Source organism: Orcinus orca, chromosome 21 (genome assembly GCF_937001465.1).
Source record: "Orcinus orca chromosome 21, mOrcOrc1.1, whole genome shotgun sequence".
Taxonomy (NCBI): Eukaryota; Metazoa; Chordata; class Mammalia; order Artiodactyla; family Delphinidae; genus Orcinus; species Orcinus orca.
Window position 1 is genome coordinate 2,351,393 of NC_064579.1, and position 18,865 is coordinate 2,370,257.

The 18,865-nt window shown below is 43.4% G+C and overlaps 2 protein-coding genes and 1 long non-coding RNA gene across 10 annotated transcripts in view; 2 read left to right on the forward strand and 1 right to left on the reverse strand.

Annotated features, from left to right (window-relative positions):
• Window positions 1-10,113, forward strand: part of SLC20A2 (solute carrier family 20 member 2) — a 104,445-nt gene extending 94,332 nt beyond the window's left edge. For all 8 annotated transcript variants that reach the window (XM_033415402.2, XM_049704194.1, XM_033415404.2 and 5 more), the window contains one exon: window positions 8,570-10,113. In XM_033415402.2, coding sequence (XP_033271293.1) covers window positions 8,570-8,734 — 165 coding nt within the window. In that variant the 3' untranslated portion in view covers window positions 8,735-10,113. The remainder of the gene's footprint in view (window positions 1-8,569) is intronic.
• PLAT (plasminogen activator, tissue type) overlaps window positions 1-18,865 on the forward strand; it is a 249,087-nt gene that overhangs the window by 28,335 nt on the left and 201,887 nt on the right. The window lies entirely within an intron of this gene.
• On the reverse strand, window positions 9,147-13,625 carry LOC125962818 (uncharacterized). Its single transcript, XR_007474576.1, has 2 exons — window positions 13,236-13,625; window positions 9,147-10,526 (listed from the first exon to the last, which is right to left on the reverse strand). It is a non-coding gene; the product is annotated as an uncharacterized LOC125962818 (long non-coding RNA).

An 18,865-nucleotide genomic window follows, 5' to 3' on the forward strand; every position in this document is an offset into this window, starting at 1 on the left:
GAGAAAAAAACAAAATAAAACAGGAAACTCTCCAGTTTGGTCTATAAAACATATACTGAATAACCCTAACACCGAAACCTGATTAAAAACATCACAAACAATGAAAGCTGTGTTTACATATGAATGTTGATTTTAAAACTTTAAGATGCTAGTAAATGACATCAACAATATCATGAAAGAACATTTCAGCAGGACCACATTGATCTGGATTATCAGAATGCAGGCTCCGAACAGGGCAGGGCTGGTGCCTGTGCAGGGCTGGCCCCTCACAGGGCTCAACAAATGGGTGTTTACAGACGTCTTCAATAACACACAGCGCAGCGATCCATTAGAAAACAACGTACGGTCATCTGTTGAAATACATGCCAAAAAGACATTTGAAAACCCTAGTAAAGTGAATGATGTACATGAAAAAGGCACAAAGCTTTGCTCAGAGGTAAAAGAAAACCTGAATGTGAGACACACTGTGTCATTGGGTGGGAAAGTCCTCAAACACTAGCCCAACCAAGTTTTTCTCATAACTTTCCAAAATAAGGCTAAAGTTAATTTGGTGGGTTAAATTAGCAAGAATATAAAATGATCTACAGAGAAAAGCGATGAAGAGGGAGTAGCCTCAGCAGATAGGAAGTCTGCTATAAGGAAACAGGAGGCAGGAGGGTGGGGAGAAGGAGGGCTGATGGGCAGAGAGTTTCAGTTTGGGATGACAAAAAAGTTCTGCAGATAAATGGTGGTGATGGCTGCCAAACATTGAGGATCTATATGCCACTAAATTGTATACTTAAAAATTGTTAAAATGATAAATTTTGCATTATGTATTTTACCACAATAATAAAAAATTAGACACTTGTATAAAAAAGTAGATAGACCAGAGATAGAACCTAGTATATATGAGCATATAGTTTGGGGCAGGAAAATTTTAACCAATAATTGAAGTTGAGTAACTGGCTATCACCCTAGAAAAATAAAAGTAGACCCACAGTTCTCAAAATACGCGAACATATATCTGATGGCTTGATGTTTTTAAACTATTTTAAAATTTAGAATAAAATAGAATTTTATTTTAGAAAATTTAAAATAAATGAGAATTTATCAAATATTCAAGCTAAGGATAAGTCACAGAAGAAAAGCGTAGCGTATTATATTGCATGAAATTAGAAACTTAAAAGTGAAAGCAAAATACTGGATTGAGAAGGTATTTGCATTAAATATCAGAGTTAATATTTATTTAGGGCTTCCCTGGTGGCGCAGTGGTTGAGAGTCCGCCTGCCGATGCAGGGGACACGGGTTCGTGCCCCGGTCCGGGAAGATCCCACATGCCGCGGAGCGGCTGGGCCCGTGAGCCATGGCCGCTGAGCCTGCGCGTCCCACAACGGGAGAGGCCACAACAGTGAGAGGCCCGCATACCGCAAAAAAAAAAAAAAAAAAAAATTTATTTAAACACCACATAAACAAATAAGAGACACATTTAGATTCCAATATGTAAATGGGCAAAATACATGAAGAGACTTTTTTATGTTATCATGATGTTATTTTAGCTGGTGTTTATTAAATTGAATTATAGTTGACTTACAATATAGTAGTTCCAGGTGTACAACATAGTAATTTAATATTTTTATAGATGATACTCCATACAAAGTTATTATAAAATATTGATTATATTCCCTGTGCTGTATATTATACCCTTATAACTTATTTATTTTGTACCTAGTGGTTTGTACCTTTTCATCCCCTTCATCTCTTACCCTTCTCCCCACCCCTGTCCCTTCTGGTAACCACTAGTTTGTTCTCTGATTCTGTGAGTCTCTTTCTGTTTTGTTATATTTATTTGTCTTATTTTTTAGATTCCACATATAAGTAAAAACATACAGTATTTGTGTCTCTCTGACTTATGTCACACAGCATAATACTCTCCAGATTCATCCATGTTGTTGCACATGGCAGCGTTTCATTCCTTTTTATGGCTGAATAATATTCCCTTGTGCCACAGTACTTCTCCTTTATCCATTCATCTGTTGATGGACACTTACGTTGCTTCCATATCATGGCTCTTGTATGTAAATAATGTTGCTGTGAATATTGGGTGCACATATCTTTTCAAGTTAGTGTTTTCATTTTCTTCGGAGAAATACCCATGAATGGAATTGCTGGATTATATAGTAGTTCTATTTCCAATTTTTTAAGGAACCGCCATACTGGTTTCCATAGTAGCTGCACCAGTTTACATTTCCACCAACAGTGTACCAGGGTTCCCTTTTCTCCACATCCTTGCCAACATTTGTTATTTGTGGTCTTTTTGTTGATAGCCATTCTGACAGGTGTGAGGTGATGTCTCATTGTGGTTTTGATTTGCATTTCCCCAATGATGAGTGACGTCGAGCAGCTTTTCATGTGCCTGCTGGCCATCTATACGTCTTTTTGAAAAAATGCCTATTTAGGTTCTCTGCCCATTTTTTAATCGGGTTGTTTCTTTTTTTATATTGAGTTGTATGAATTGTTTATATATTTGGATATTCCCCCCTTATTGGACATATCATTTGCAAATATCTTCTCCCATTAAGTGGGTTGCCTTTTCATTTTGTTGATGGTTTCATTCACTGTGCAAAAGCTTTTTAGTTTGATTAGGTCCTGTTTGTTTATTTTTGCTTTTGTTTCCCTTGCCTGAGGAGACGTATCCAAAAAAATATTGCTAAGACCAATGTCAGAGACCATACTGCCTTTGTTTTCTTCTAGGAGTTTTATGGCGTCATGTCTTGCATTTAGGTCTTTAACCCATTTTGAGTTTTTGTATATGGTGTAAGAAGATGTTCTAATTTCATTATTTTACATGTAGCTGTCCAGTTTTCCCAGCACCACTTATTGAAGAGATTGTTTTTTCCCCATTGTATATTCTTGCCTCCTTTGTCATAGATTAATTGACCATAAGTGCGTGAGTTTATTTCTGGGCTCTCTCTTCTGTTCCATTGAACTGTTTGTCTGTTCTTGTGCAGTAACATACTATTTTGATTACTGTAGCTTTATAGTGTAGTCTGAAGTCAAGGCGCATGATACCTCCAGCTTTGTTCTCTTTTCTCAAGATTGCTTTGGCTATCCAGGATCTTTTGTGGTTCCACACAAAAGACTGTTTGTTCTAGTTCTAGTTCTAGTTCTAGTTCTGTGAAAAATGTCATGGGTATTTTGATAGGCTTTGTATTAAACCTGTAGATTGCTTTGGGTAGTGTTGACATTTTAACAATATTATTCTTCCAGTCCATGAACACAAGATATCTTTCCATTTATTTGTATTGTCTCCAGTTTCCTTCATCAGTGTCTTCTAGTGTTCAGAGTACAGATCTTTCACCTGCTTGGTTAAATTTACTCACAGGTGTTTTATCCTTTGTGGTTTGACTATAAATGGGATTGTCTTCTTAGTTTCTCTTTCTGATAGTTCATTATTAGTGTATGGAAATCCAACAGATTTATTTATATTACTCTTGTATCTTGCAACTTTACTGAACTCATTTATTAGTTCTAACAGTTTTTTGGTGAAGTCCTTAGGGTTTTCTAAATATAGGATCATGTCATCTGCAAACAGTGACAGTTTTACTTCTTCCTTTCCAATTGGATGCCTTTTATTTCTCTCTCTTTCTCTTTTTATTTGATTGCTGTGGCTGGGATTTCCAATACGATGTTAAATAGAAGTGATGAGAGTGAACATCCTTGTCTTGTTCCTGATCTTAGAGGAAAAGCTTTCAGTTTTTCACCATTGAGTATGATGTTAGCTGTGGGTTTATCATAAATGCCTTTATTATGTTGAGATATGTTCCCTCCATACCAACTTTGTTGAGATTTTTTTATCATAGAAGGATGTGGAATTTTGTTAAATGCTTTTTCTGCATCTATTGAGGTGATCATGTGATTTTTATCCTTCATTTTGTTAATGAGGTGTATCATGTTGATTAATTTGTGGACATTAAACTATCCTTGCATCCCAGGAATAAATCCCACTTGATCATGGTGTATTATCTTTTTTATGTATTGTTGAATTCAGTTTGCTAATGTTTTGTTGAGTTTTGCATCTGTGTTTATCAAGGATATTGTCCTGTAATTTTCCTTTTTTGTAGCATCTTTGTCTGGTTTTGATATCCGGGTAATACTGGCCTCGTAAAACGGGTTTGGAAGTGTTCTCTCCTCTTCAATTTTTTGGAATAGTTTGAGAAGGACAGGTAATTATTTAAACGTTTGGTAGAATTCCTCTGTCAAGCCATCTGGTCCTGGACTTCTGTTTATTGGGAGTCTTTTGATTATGGATTCAGTTTCAAAACTAGTTATTGTTATTGTTCAGATCTTTTATTCCTGACTCAGTCTTAGAAGATTGTATGTGCCTGGGAATTTATCCATTTCTTCTAAGTTGTCCAGTTTGTTGGCATATAACTGTTTGTAGTTGTCTCTTATGCTTGTTTGATATTGGTTGCAACTTCTCTTTCATTTCTAATTTTCTTTATTTGTGCCCTCTCTCTTTTTATCATGAGTCTGGATAAAGGTTTGTCAGGTTATTTTTGGAAGAAAAACATCTCTGATTTCACTGATCTTTTCTATTTTTTTTTTTTTTTTGGTCTCTATTCCCTCTCTGATCTTTATTATTCCTTATTTCTGCTACTTTGGGCTTTGTTCTTCCTTTTCTAATTCCTTTAGATGGAAAGTTAGGTTGTTTATTTGAGATTTTTCTTGTTTCTTGAGGTAAGCCTGTATCACTATAAACTTCCCTCTTAGAACTACTTTTGCTTCATTCCACAGATTTTGGACAGTTGTGTTTTCACTTTCATTTCTCTGTCAAGGTATCTCTTTATTTCCTCTTTGATTTCTTCATTGACCCATTGGTTTTTCAGTAGCAGGTTGTTTAGTCTTTTGTTGTTTTGTGTTTTTTCCATTTTTTTTTCCTGTAATTGATTTCTAGTTTCATACTGTTGTGGTTGAAAAAGATGCTTGATATAATTTTAATCTTCTTAAATTTATTGAGACTAGTTTTGTGTGATCCATCCTGGAGAAGGTTCCACGTGCACTTAAAAAGAATGTATATACTGCAGGTTTTGGATGGAATGTTCTGTAGATGATCATCTGATCTAATGTTCATTTAAGACCAGTGTTTCCTTTCTAATTTTTGTCTGGATGATCAATCTATCCATTGATGTAAGTGGGGAATTAAAGTCCCCCGCTGTTATTGTATTATTGTCAGTTTCTCCCTTTATGTCTGTTAATATTTTCTTTATATATTTAAGTGTTCCTACGTTAGGTGCATATGTCTCTAAATGTTATATCCTCTTCTTGGATTGACCCTCTTATCATTATATAATGCCCTTTGTTATCTTTTGTTATAGACTGTGTTTTAAAGTCTATTTTGTCTGATATGAGTATTGCTACCCCAGCTTTCTTTTCATTTCCATTTGCATGGAATACCTTTTTTCATCCCTTCAGTTTCAGTCTATGGGTGTCTTTAGCTCTGAAGTGAGTCTCTTGTAGGCAGCATGTAGATGGGTCTTGTTTTTTAATCTATTCAGCCGCCCTGTGTCTTTTGATTGAAGCATTTAGTCCATTTATGTTTAAAGTGATCATTGATAGGTATGTACTTATTGCCACTTTATTTGTTTTCTGGTTGTTTTTGTAGTTCATTTGTTCTTTTCTTCCTCTTTTAGTCTCTTCCCTTATAGTTTGATGCTTTTCCTTAGTGTTATGCTTGAGTTCCTTTCTCTTTGCTTTTTGTGCATCTGTTATAAGTTTGATTTGTGGTTGTCATGTAGTTCATATACATCAACCTATATCTACTTGTTTTAAACTGATAGTCATTAAAGTTCCAACACATTCTAAGAGCTCTACGTTTTTTTACTCCTCCCCCACCTCCCATGTTTTATATTTTGGTGTCATGTTTTGCATCTTTATGGAAAGGACAATTTTTATATCTAAAGACTAGAGGGAGTAAAATTGGATATATAGATAAAGTTCAGCCTTAGTAGTAACTAAAGATATGCAAATAAAAGCAACAGTAACACGTTTTGTCGATTGATTAGCAAAAAGAGAACAATTCACAGGATTGTTATAGTGTGCTGAAATTCACAGATTAGGGATGCCCTTGTACATTTACAACTGATTTGGCAGTAGGTATCAAGATCCTAAAATGCATTAGGAGAGGAAAGAGTTCTTTCTCAAAGTAACATTCCATCTGATAACATGGGAAGGGAGTTGGTAAATCACCACTTTGCAACCCCTGTAATAAAGCTTGGATTGCTAAATCTTTAGCAGAAGTTGGGGGGGTGGGCGCGGGCAGTTGGTGAGGAACAGGATATTTCAGTGGTATTAAAATGTTTCTTCATGATTGTGGCAAAATATTAAAAATTGGTGAATTTGCATAAGGGGTGTATGAGAGTTCTTACAGATTTTCTCTAAGTTTCCACATTATTTCAAGATATTTTTAAGATGCCCCCTGTAACTAATAATCCATTTCAGGGAATATTATTTTTTAAAGCCTAAATATAAGCTATATGAATGAGTATATTAATCATGAAATTATTTCTAATAGGGAAAAATTAGAGGCAAATTGGAAATGTTTAAATAAAGGTACATCCACCTATAGGGTGTACCATTTTACATGATACTCAGGAAGTCTGTGAGCACTATGGGAAGATGCTTATTTTCTTAAAGAAAGGAAATAGTAATGTACCCTATTGTTTACAAATAAAGGTATATTTATAAAAAATAGTAGAAAGGAATATATAAACATGACAATAGTGGTGTTTTGGGGCAACCCACTAGTAGTGGGTAATTGTCCACTCCTCTTACATAAACTTGCTATAATACGATTATATTACTTTTATGCTTTTTTAAGAAAAGTGTTTTAACAAAGGAAGAGGGCGTAGATAACCTTGAAACTTGAGCACATTCTCTGTGTGTGAGCCGAGCTGAACTGCGCTGAAGAGGGACAGGCCCTGGAAGGATGGTAACAAGGAGAGTCTAATCTCGGAAACTAGTGTTAGTGGCTTTGACCATATTCGAGGACCAGAAGAACCTAGCTAGTCCTTTTGCAATAGAAAAGTCTCAGTTGGCTGGCGTGTGCTAGGAACTGCTAAGCAGGATAATCAGGTTCGTGCAGTACACTGGTTATAGACAAAGGGTTTACGTAGAATGATCATTTTGATGCCCCTTCGATGGGTTGTTCGTTGCTACCTGGAGATGTATGGAATCGCTGGTTAATCACGGCTTGGGTTGTCAAAATGTCAGATTAACTGCCTTTAAATATGCTGCTGGTTTTGGTGTTCCAGTTTGCTTCCGTAAACAAGTGTTGGATTTTATTTTTTCTGTTGACCCCAGAAGAGACCCCAGTTGCTCTTTGAACCTCATTGGCCCCTTCTGACTGAAGTATTTGTGGGTCAGTAGAGATGAAGCCTGTTTCCTGGACATCTTCAGGGGCCACCTCCCAGTGGCCAAGGGCACCGTCAAGGGCCTGTCTCTGAGCTTCACCAGAGCCTGAGTGAGGTGTGAGATGCTACAGGATTTGTACTTTCTTATGATTTCCATTTTTAGATACTTAAAATTGTGGGGTTTTCCCTTGTACATTTTCAACAAATCACAAAACGAACTGCGAGTGTACAGAAGAATATCTTAATCCAGGTTAACATTCTGATTTTCAAGTATCTCTATCATTTTGTGAGGCATGATTGACAGATCCAATTATATTTACGCTCCATTTAGTTAATTAATTAAATTTTTTTTGTGTGTGTGGTAGGCGGGCCTCTCACTGTTGTGGCCTCTCCCGTTGTGGGACGCGCAGGCTCAGCGGCCACGGCTCACGGGCCCAGCCGCTCCACGGCATGTGGGATCTTCCCGGACCGGGGCATGAACCCGTGTCCCCTGCATCGGCAGGTGGACTCTCAACCACTGCGCCACCAGGGAAACCCATTTAGTTAATTTTTTAATCAGTTGAAGTATAAGGACTGCAAGGCAGTTGGAGATAGTGGAGAAAACCAGTTTAAGATCACGAGGCCTCAGCTCTAGTTCTCAACCTGCCGTGATTTACAAATCTCCTCATGCCCCAAACCCTCTGGAAATGTTTTATTCTCTGCAGACTGAGCCACGGGGATTAGATGGATTAGATATTTGCAGAGGTCTCCAGCTCCAACATTTTATGATGCTGTTATTCCAGGAGAAGGATACTTTATCGCCATTTCCTTGTGTACTTATAGCAGGTTCACATACTGTAATAAGCAGTATCATGCCTGGGGAATCTTTAAAACGAGGGCGGTCATCGCTAGTTGATAAGGTGCAGGGGGAATAGAAAACATTTGGTTGGCTAAGCTTCCACTCAAATAGAGCAGAATACAGGTGGAAAAGTGCATCAGAACCTGAATTCTGAATGGAATAATCCTAAAATAATTGTACCTAAAATCTAAAAAGTATTTTTAAAAGCTTTTACCCAATTTAGGGGAAAGAATTGGGAATCCTGTGATGTAGTTTATTTCTGAAATTAGCCAGTTAACATCGGTCGAGTGTGTAGACTGTGTCTCGCCTCTGGTTTGACTCTGAAACGCCTGTGCCCCTCCAGGTCGGTTCGGTGGTGGCCGTGGGCTGGATTCGCTCGCGGAAGGCCGTGGACTGGCGCCTCTTCCGGAACATCTTTGTGGCCTGGTTCGTGACCGTGCCTGTAGCAGGGCTGTTCAGTGCTGCTGTCATGGCTGTGCTCGTGTACGGGATCCTTCCGTTCGTGTGACCGGTCCTCTTCCAGCCGGTAAACAAGGGATGGGCCGGGCTGCGTGTGGGCGCTGTGTGCTGTCTCCCGCCAGCGCCTCCACGACCCTCTGTGATGTTCCAAACCACACCGTCCACCTAGGTGTAGAGTCGTCCTCCAGAGCTAACTTGACTACTGTACATAATCATGTGCACTAAACTGGTATCGTGGTGACATAACATGGTGCGGTTACTTATATATTAAATATATATGGTATACATAGAATAATAGGTAGTGCTATTTCAGACATACTCGAAATGGGAGTGGAGACACTTGCCTAGAATTCGATATTCAACAAATCTTTGTACATACTGATTTCAGTGGCAAATTTTAAGAACCTTTGAAAAGGAAAGTGTAGATTGGAAAATGGTATTTTTTTCCCATTTAATATACTGTGAGATACAGGATGGATGATACCCATTTGGGAAGGTGTATGTGTGTCAGTGTGCTACTGAATACTGGAACAGGAGTTCACAAGTGCTTTCACTGAAGAATTTGTTCATATACTGTGTATTGATTATGTAATATATCATAATTGCTTCTGTAAATACTTAAAACTGTAATTTTTTAATGGTGTGCTTCCCTTATCCTTTTTTGATCAGAGAAGTTTGGAAAGTACCAAAGAAGCAGGGGAATAGTTTGCCAGTATTATATTTTCATACTGTTTGTCTCCCCTTCTCACTAATCCTACCATTAGCCTGGGATGCGGCAGGACCACCATGCTCTGAGCTGCCCTGGAGCAGGGTGTATGGTGAGGCACCAGCCCCCCGCGTGTGTGCACGTCCCACTTCCGGTCCCCCTCCCCGCCACCACGCTGCCACTGCTGCCCCGTGCCAGATCTTGGCCCTTCGTTGTTGTCAGTGTAGAGAAGGTACAGCGGCGAGGACGTGTGACCGAGCACTACATATCAAGTCCAGTTTGAATTTCCACCCCCTCCTCCCCTGCAGCCTGAAGGATGGACCTCTAACCTCAGACACGGAGGCAAGTGCTCTGACATTCTGGAAGCTCAGGAGTGGGGAGGGCTGAGCTGTTAGACAATACACTGGACTTGACTTCCTTGAGGCCTTCACTAAGTGGAGCAGCACGATGTTCTGCTGGAGCCCCACTGGCGTCTTCTTTTTCGATAGCGGGAGGAAGCGTGACTAATGCTAGAGCCTGAAACTATGGAAATGCTGCTAAAACTTTTATATTGACAAACATTTTCTCGGTACTTCATTGTGATTTTTCATTAATCAAACATATTACATTTATAATAAAAACATGCCCCTCAAAAGTTTTGCCTCTGAAGTCTTTTTCTAAATGCCTATATAATGTTTCTTATTGAGTTTCCACAAAAATAAAAGCTATAATTTGTTTACTTCTATTTTTCAAATACCTTTTTTTCTCTTATTTTACTACAAGTACATGTCTGTGCAGAAAATACACATGAGGGAGAAAAGGAAAGAATGGCCCGCACAGCCCGGCATCCCGAAATTGCCGTGCGTTCACACACACTGAGCCTTTGGTGATGAGCCGTCCGCCAGGAGAGCTGGTCCCCCATGGGACCTTTGTTAAAGGGACTGTCACACTCTGCTCGGTCTTCCCGCTTCGCTCTTAAGTCAGTCAGACTCAGGGGAGTTGGGGCCACAGCTCACACGTCCAGAGCTGAGGACCCAGCAGGAATGCACGTCCTATCTCCCTTCTTGCTCAAGCAGCTCAAAAACCCAGCTCCGTGAAGCATCAGGAGCTTCAGAAGGAAACTCGTCCAGTCTCTGCAGCAGGAGTCCATCTCCTTCTGGAGCCGGAAAGGTAAGAGGTGAGGAGAGCTGGCCAGGTGTAAACAGTTATCCAACAAAGAAACCTGCCCACCCTGATTTTTAAATGGCATTTTAAGCCTTTCATGTCCCTGCTTTTGTTAAAACCATGCATTCAAGAAGTTCTCTTTCCTCCTAAACTTTGTAAGAAAAATAACAGCACGACACAGTGGCAGTCTGCAAGCTGTGTCCTGGGAGAAAGGCTGCTGTCTCAGCCCCGCAGCCAGGGTGGCAGAGGCCCTGGATGTGAAGTGGGACAAAGGTCACACCCACACTGGGCCCTCAGTGACTGCCTACAAGAGAATCATTTAAGATCTAGAGACACAGACTTAAACTGAAAGGATGGAGAAAGATATTCCATACAAATGGAAACAAAGACTGTAACAGAAGACAAGGACATTACATAATGATCAAGGGACTAATCCAAGGTCAATCCAAGAAGATATAACCATTGTAAGTATATATGCACCCAACATAGGCGCACCTAAATCCACAGTGCAAATATTAACAAACAGAAAGGGAGGAACTGACAGTAACACAATATTTGCAGGGGACTCGAACACCTAACTGACGTCAATGGAGAGATCATCCAGACGGAAAATCAGTCCAGAAACACTGGCCTTCAGGCCAGTCCATTGCTCTTTATAAAACATTCTATCCCAAAGCAGCAGAATACACACCATTTTCCAGTGCACATGTAACAGTCTCCAGGATAGATCACATGCTAGGCCACAGATCAATTCACAGTAAATTTAAGAAAACTGAAATCATATCAAGCATCTTTTCAGAACACAACACTGAGACTAGGCAATGACTAAGCTGTGTGCAGAGACAAGCCTTCCCCGCTGCCCCTCCCTGCCTGTTACGTGACTGGGATGAGGGCAGAGGAGGGATTCCCCCCGAGGGGAGGGGACGCCTGATAGTCTTTCCATTGAGTTAATCAGCCTCTTCCTCTAAAAATGCAAACAAACACTCCTCGGACAAGGGACCCTCCCGCATCCGTGGCACCTTACTGTGACTCTGTCACCAGACACTGCACTGTGCAGAGACAGCGGCGTGCAGCTCAGGAGCGCCTGGGGACACGGCCTCCCCTTGGGGCAGAGCCTGCATGCAGCACAGGCTGCAGAAGGAGCTCGAGCTCCAGGACAAGGTTCTTGTACTTCATTCTCTGCTTTTCCAAATGAACTGACCTCCTGAGCAAATATATAAACACATTTGTTCATTTTCTAGAAGATAATTTAAAGAATCAATCTCCCTGTCTCCTCAGAATAAGCTGCACAGTAGAGATTTAAAACCATCTCATCCCTCAGAAAATGGGAGACTGTAAAGATCTGTGGCATCAGCGAGCTTATTCAAGTACAGAGGGAGGCAGGAAAAGGGCGCCTGAGGGAGATTACACAGGCTCTGCGGGGCCTCACAGGAGGCTGTGTGCAGGCCGCCCCGCCCACTGCCTCCAGGTTCTTCGGGGGGCACCGGGGCGCACGTTCCTCACGGGGCAATGGGACCACACGGGCCGTGAGGGTCCCTGGGACAGTGGCAGGAGAGGGGCTGCTCCGGGCCTGGCCCACAGTAGGGCTCCGTAAACAGGGGCCTGTTCTTCCACTTTTCAAGGATGATTTCCCACAGGAGTGCTCAAAGGGCAGCACTGAATTAGGTGATGAAGAAAAAGAGTAGATTGGGCTTCCCTGGTGGCGCAGTGGTTGAGAGTCCGCCTGCCGATGCAGGGAACACGGGTTCGTGCCCCGGTCCGGGAAGATCCCACATGCCGCAGAGCGGCTGGGCCCGTGAGCCATGGCCACTGAGCCTGCGTGTCCGGAGCCTGTGCTCCGCAACGGGAGAGGCCACGACAGTGAGAGGCCCGCGTACCGCAAAAAAAAAAAAGAAAGAAAGAAAAGAAAAGGAGTAGATTAACCGCGGTTAGCTGAGCGAGGCAAAACTAGAGGCTAAAGAACGTGGAGAATGGCTTCTCTGCAGGCTTGGGGACGCCGGTGGAATGTGGTTAAACTCTCACGAGGGGATGTAACTCTGTTCTCGGACTGTCACCTTCCTAAATACCTTTACAGTGCATCATCCTTTATTACTGAAAAGACAATGAAACGCCCCCGAAACGTGTTAAGAAAAAAATCACCTACACTCCGTCACCCCACCACCATTCCTTTTGAAACATTGGCCTTTGAAACCTGGAGCTGGCCAGCCACTGGGGAAACTGAGGCACGGGATGAGAAAAAGTTCAGGCAGCCCAATGGTAACAGGACAGAGCGGCCCCAGGCCTGACTGGATCGTCTCCTCCGGTTCAGCGGCTGTCAGACCGTGTCCACAAATGTGGTCTCTAGATAAAGGACGGTGCCATGGCCAAGAGAGGAAGGGTCAGAGAAGGAACACGATTAAGACCTTGGAAAGGAAGCCCAGGAAAAAGGGTGAGAGGGTTATTCTGACTGTTTTTATAGAGAAACACGAGGAATTAAATCTGATTTTAAGTAGGGAATTTCAGACTCAGTAAGGGTGAGCAACTCCACTGCCTGGAACAAAATGAGACCATCAACAGAGCCAGAGCAGGATGGATTTGCTGCCTGCTCCCCAAGGCCTGAAATTCAGAGGTTAAACCAAACCCGAAATGTAGATTCCAAACTATGAGTTGGGACGTGTTGGGGAAGGGAGGGAGGAGGTCAAAAGAAAGGAGACAGACTGACCTCCAGGACAGAAGGCAGGGACCCCACCTCCGGGCCAAACATCTTCCATGAGCAGCGACAGCAGCGGCACCTAGTGGGGTCAGATGTAATTGCGGTCATGGCCCTCTTTCCAGAACTTTTTAAATTGCAGCAATGAAGTCACCTCATGGAATGTTCATTAGGTCATAATTCAAAGAATTCCTAGAAATGTCAGGAATTACCTGTGCTGCTTTGATGGCAAAAGGTAACTATGAGTACCAGCCAAAGTAGGACCTCAATCCGGATGCAGAAACTCCAAACCAGGCCCACCCGCCTGACGGCTCACTTTCTTCACTCAGTAAACGACCACTGTATGCCCATCATGTGCCATGTGCTGACCTGGCCACAAGACGCTAGGTGACAGGGTAAGAGGACAGAAGAGTACGAGGACAGAGGGTAAGGGGACAGAGGGTAAGGGGACAGAGGGTAAGGGGACAGAGGGTAAGGACAGAAGGCAAACAGGACAGAGGATAAGAGAACAGAGGGTAAGAGGACAGAGGGTAAGGGGACAGAGGGTAAGGGGACAGAGGGTAAGGACAGAAGGCAAACAGGACAGAGGATAAGAGAACAGAGTGTAAGGGGACAGAGGGTAAGAGGACAGAAGGCAAACAGGACAGAGGATAAGAGGACAGAGGGTAAGAGGACAGAGGGTAAGGGGACAGAGGGTAAGGACAGAAGGCAAACAGGACAGAGGATAAGAGGACAGAGGGTAAGAGGACATAAGGATAAGAGGACAGAGGGTAAGAGGATAGAGAGTAAGAGGACAGAGGGTAAGAGGACAGAAGGGTAAGAGGACAGAGGGTAAGAGGACACAGGGTAAGAGGACAGAAGGCGAAGAGGACAGAGAGTAAGAGGACAGAGGGTAAGAGGACAGAGGATAAGAGGACAGAGGGTAAGGGGACAGAAGGATAAGACAGAGGGTAAGAGGACAGAGGGTAAGAGGACAGAAGGCTAGGAGGACAGAAGGATCGGTCTCTGGGAGATCATCTTCAGGGGCAGTTGGGAAAGGAAATCTGCCGTAGGGTGTGACTGCAGCCGCCGGAGCGGGGGAGTGGGGGCTGTTTCTAGAGGCTGGGGAAGGGAAGCTTTCACGGAAGAGGCAGAAATTTGGCGAAGACTCCCAGCGCAGAGTGGCAGCGAGAGCACTGGTTCTATTGGGAAATGGCACCTTTTAGATGCCGGCAGAATAGCGGAGAAGAGGCGTCTGACAGGCCGCTTGCAGGAAAGGTCGGGAGAGGCTCAGCAGTCCAGGCAGGAAGATGGGCGCGGTGGGCGGTGAGGGATGAGAAGCAGCTCGAGGCCGTGGAAAGGGCACACGCCCCACTCTCCGCCAGCCGGGAGCTTGCCTGGCCATCGCTCCGGGGGAGGGCGGGTTAAAAGCGCACACTGCAGGCGTGAATATGCCGGACGTCTCCGTGTGATGGGCCACTGTCAGCATCACACTCCGGACTCTCTGTGCCCTTATATTTTATACTCCCGAGGGAGTGAGTGTGTCTGATTGCTGCACTGGGGAGAAAGACCGGTCGGAGCACAAGCACCCCTCTCCTCCGTGCCACCCAGGCTGGGCAGCCCGGCCCAACACTGCTGTCACTGTCGCCCCGAGCTAGTGTCAGGTAGCACTCACAGTGGTGAGGACGAAGCCACCTTGTCCTGACCCGCAATCTGTTCACAGCCCCAGGGAGGGAGGACGGAGCTGTTGCCCTTACACTGAGGACAGGCCAGGGCATTCGAAAAAGCTCCTCACTCCAACATACCCCCAGGGCATCGAGGTAGAGAATAACCAAGGCTGAGGGCAGAACCTGAACGTCAAGTTTAAGTGGAGGGCAAAAGAACAGGGGTCTTCTGCCCATTTTTGGATTGGGTTGTTTTTTTGATATTGAGCTGCATGAGCTGCTTGTAAATTTTGGAGATTAATCCTTTGTCAGTTGCTTCATTTGCAAATATTTTCTCCCATTCTGAGGGTTGTCTTTTGGTCTTGTTTATGGTTTCCTTTGCTGTACAAAAGCTTTGAAGTTTCATTAGGTCCCATTTGTTTATTTTTATTTCCATTTCTCTAGGAGGTGGGTCAAAAGGGATCTTGCTGTGATTTATGGCATAGAGTGTTCTGCCTATGTTTTCCTCTAAGAATTTTATACTGTCTGGCCTTACATTTAGGTCTTTAATCCATTTTGAGTTTACTTTTGTGTATGGTGTTAGGGAGTGTTCTAATTTCATACTTTTACATGTACCTGTCAAGGTTTCCCAGCACCACTTATTGAAGAGGCTGTCTTTTCTCCATTGTATATTCTTGCCTCCTTTATCAAAGATAAGGTGACCATATGTGCGTGGGTTTATCTCTGGGCTTTCTATCCCGTTCCACTGACCTATATTTCTGTTTTTGTGCCAGTACCACTGTCTTGTAGCTTTGTAGTATAGTCTGAAGTCAGGGAGTCTGATTCCTCCAGCTCCGTTTTTCATTCTCAAGATTGCTTTGGCTATTCAGGGTCTTTTGTGTTTCCATACAAATTAAGTAGACATTTCTCCAAAGAAGATATACAGATTGCCAACACACACATGAAAGAATGCTCAAAATCGTTAATCATTAGAGAAATGCAAATCAAAACTACAATGAGGGCTTCCCTGGTGGCGCAGTGGTTGAGAGTCCGCCTGCCGATGCAGGGGACACGGGTTTGTGCCCCAGTCCGGGAGGATCCCACATGCCGTGGAGCAGCTGGGCCTGTGAGCCATGGCTGCTAAGCCTGCGCGTCCGGAGCCTGTGCTCTGCAACGGGAGAGGCCACGACAGTGAGAGGCCCGCGTACCGCAAAAAAAAAAACAAAAAAAAAACTACAATGAGTCACACGGGTCAGAATGGCCATCATCAAAATATCTACAAACAATAAATGCTGGAGAGGGTGTGGAGAAAAGGGAACCCTCTTGCACTGTTGGTGGGAATGTAAATTGATACAGCCACTATGGAGAACAGTATGGAGGTTCCTTAAAAACTATCATATGACCCAGCAATCCCATTACTGGGCATATACCCTGAGAAAACCGTAATTCAAAAAGAGTCATGTACCACGATGTTCGTTGCGGCTCTATTTACAATAGCCCAGACATGGAAGCAACCTAAATGTCCATCAACAGATGAATGGATAAAGAAGATGTGGCACATATATATAATGGAATATTACTCAGCCATAAAAAGAAACTAAATTGAGTTACTTGTAATGAGGTGGATGGACCTAGAGTCTGTAATACAGAGTGAAGTCAGAAAGAGAAAAACAAATACCGTATGCTAACACGTATATATGGAATCTAAGGGAAAAAAAAAAAAGGTCATGAAGAACCTAGGGGCAAGACAGGAATAAAGGCACAGACCTACTAGAGGATATGGGGAGGGGGAAGGGTAAGCTGTGACAAAGCGAGACAGAGGCATGAACATACATACACTACCAAATGTAAGGTAGATAGCTAGTGGGAAGCAGCCACACAGCACAGGGAGATCAGCTCGGTGCTCTGTGACCACCTAGAGGGGTGCGATAGGGAGGGTGGGAGGGAGGGAGACGCAAGAGGGAGGAGATATGGGGATATATGTATATGTATAGCTGATTCACTTTGTTATAAAGCAGAAACTAACACACCACTGTAAAGCAATTATACTCCAATAAAGATGTTAGAAAAAAAAGAAAAAAGAACAGGGGTGCTGTTTCTAAAGGGGAAGAGGCCGAGGGAACTGACCCAAGAGCACACAGAGCTGTGGGCTTAAAGGGAAAGGGGGCTCCACGTGCATGTGCGTGCAGAGAACACAGAGGGGGCGCCCACAAACAGCCCCGGCTCTCTCTCAGGGCTCCTTCTGTCCCAGGTTCTAGAACCTGAGCCTGGCCAAGTTGGCAGTGAGCTTCCAAGCACAGACACTTAGTAATAACTAAATGAAGCTTCAGGACATTGACTGCCCTCTGCCCTTTGAGCAGTTATGCTCAGACTATGATGATGGATTAGCGACGCACAGTCTCTTGCAGAGGGAATTAATATTTAAAATATGGTGTGTGAACTTCCACCTCTTCTTACAAAATCTAATAAAAACCTCATGCCTATGAGTTTCTCATCACGAGCAACACCAACACGTTGCTCAATGTCTCTGTCTGGGTAACTTTCCCAAGGGGAGCAAGCAGGAGCCTCTGGTGTTTCCTGCCTTCGCTGATGGCCAGCCTCGCGGACCCTGGGACCGGGGGGCGCGTCCTCTGCTGAGCCCTGAACGCACTCACCACTGCCAGATACGCTGCCTGCTGTGGCCCGCGAGGAGCCCTCTGCCTTTTTCACAATAACATTGATTAGAAGAGCTTGCCCCTGGTTACAGAAATAACAAATTCACTTTAGAAAACCAGAAAAATTGTAGTAAAACATAAAACAAATAAAAATTAGTTATGATTCCACCTTCCTGAGGTAATGAACATTAATATTCTGGAGTATTTTCTCCTATATTTGCATAAACATTTTTCTTAAATAGAACAGATTAGTTTTTTACCTCGCTTTCTCTGTGTAACATTGTGAACAATCCTCAATGATTCTTACTCCTCAAAAACATGATTTTTAATGGCTGAGTAATATTCCACTTAATGGAGAGACATACCATCATTCCCCGTTCATTTCATCATCCCCATTTGAACAGTTATGAATGTCTCTATTATAAAGAACACTGCAGTTAGAAACCTTGTACATCAATCTGTGTGCATCTCTGATGATTTCCTTAAGGCAAATTCCCAGGCATGCAGCCACCGAATCAAAGAACCACCTGACATAAGATGTGTCTAAACCAGAATGTTGGTCCTCTGCTCCCAGGCTGCACTGAAGGGCAAATAAGCTACCTTGAGGGTAAGGCTCAAGAATGAGGATCCCAGCAGGGTCCTGAATGGATCCATTTTTCAAATTAAATAAAATCAAATAAATGAGCGGCCACAGGAGTTACAAGGCTGAACTGGAGAGACGGAGGCGGCAGCGGAGGGGGCAATTGCTCAGGTGCATTTTACAGGAGAGAAGAGCTAGTACTGAGAATTTCCACATGCGAAACCACAAGGAAGACCTCTGTCCCAGGACCCCTGGCATGGCTTCCACTCCCGGGCGACTGCACTCCAAGCTGTTTGTGTGAGCAGCCAGCAGATTACGTCACGTAGGTGACCAGGACAGGGCCTGGCACAGAAGCTCAAGAAATGTGCTTTCCTTTCTGCTACAATGTAATGACGAGGGTACTCAGAACACAGCCCAGCCAGCAATACGAGTCAGTAAAACTGCGGAATAAAGGCTGAACTTCACGTCCCTACGCTCATGTCTGGGTTATTGGATCAACACAAAGTATGGCTCTTTAGCTCTGTAAGAACACGTCACTTAAAGGGAAAGCACAAGGAAGGATAAAGCACCGACCTACAGCAATCTCCTTCCCATCTAACTCAGGCCGTAAGTACAGCGAACCTCACAGGTAAGTAACGAAGCAGTTATTAGGGGAGTATCTCAGCAGCATTTCCTTGCACCTCCTCATGCCCCAGCCCCATTTCCGTCCACCGCCCCTAAACACCACCAGACTGAAGAGACACGTCCACAGCCACACCCCTCTAACCCGAGGAGCTCCCGGTGCAG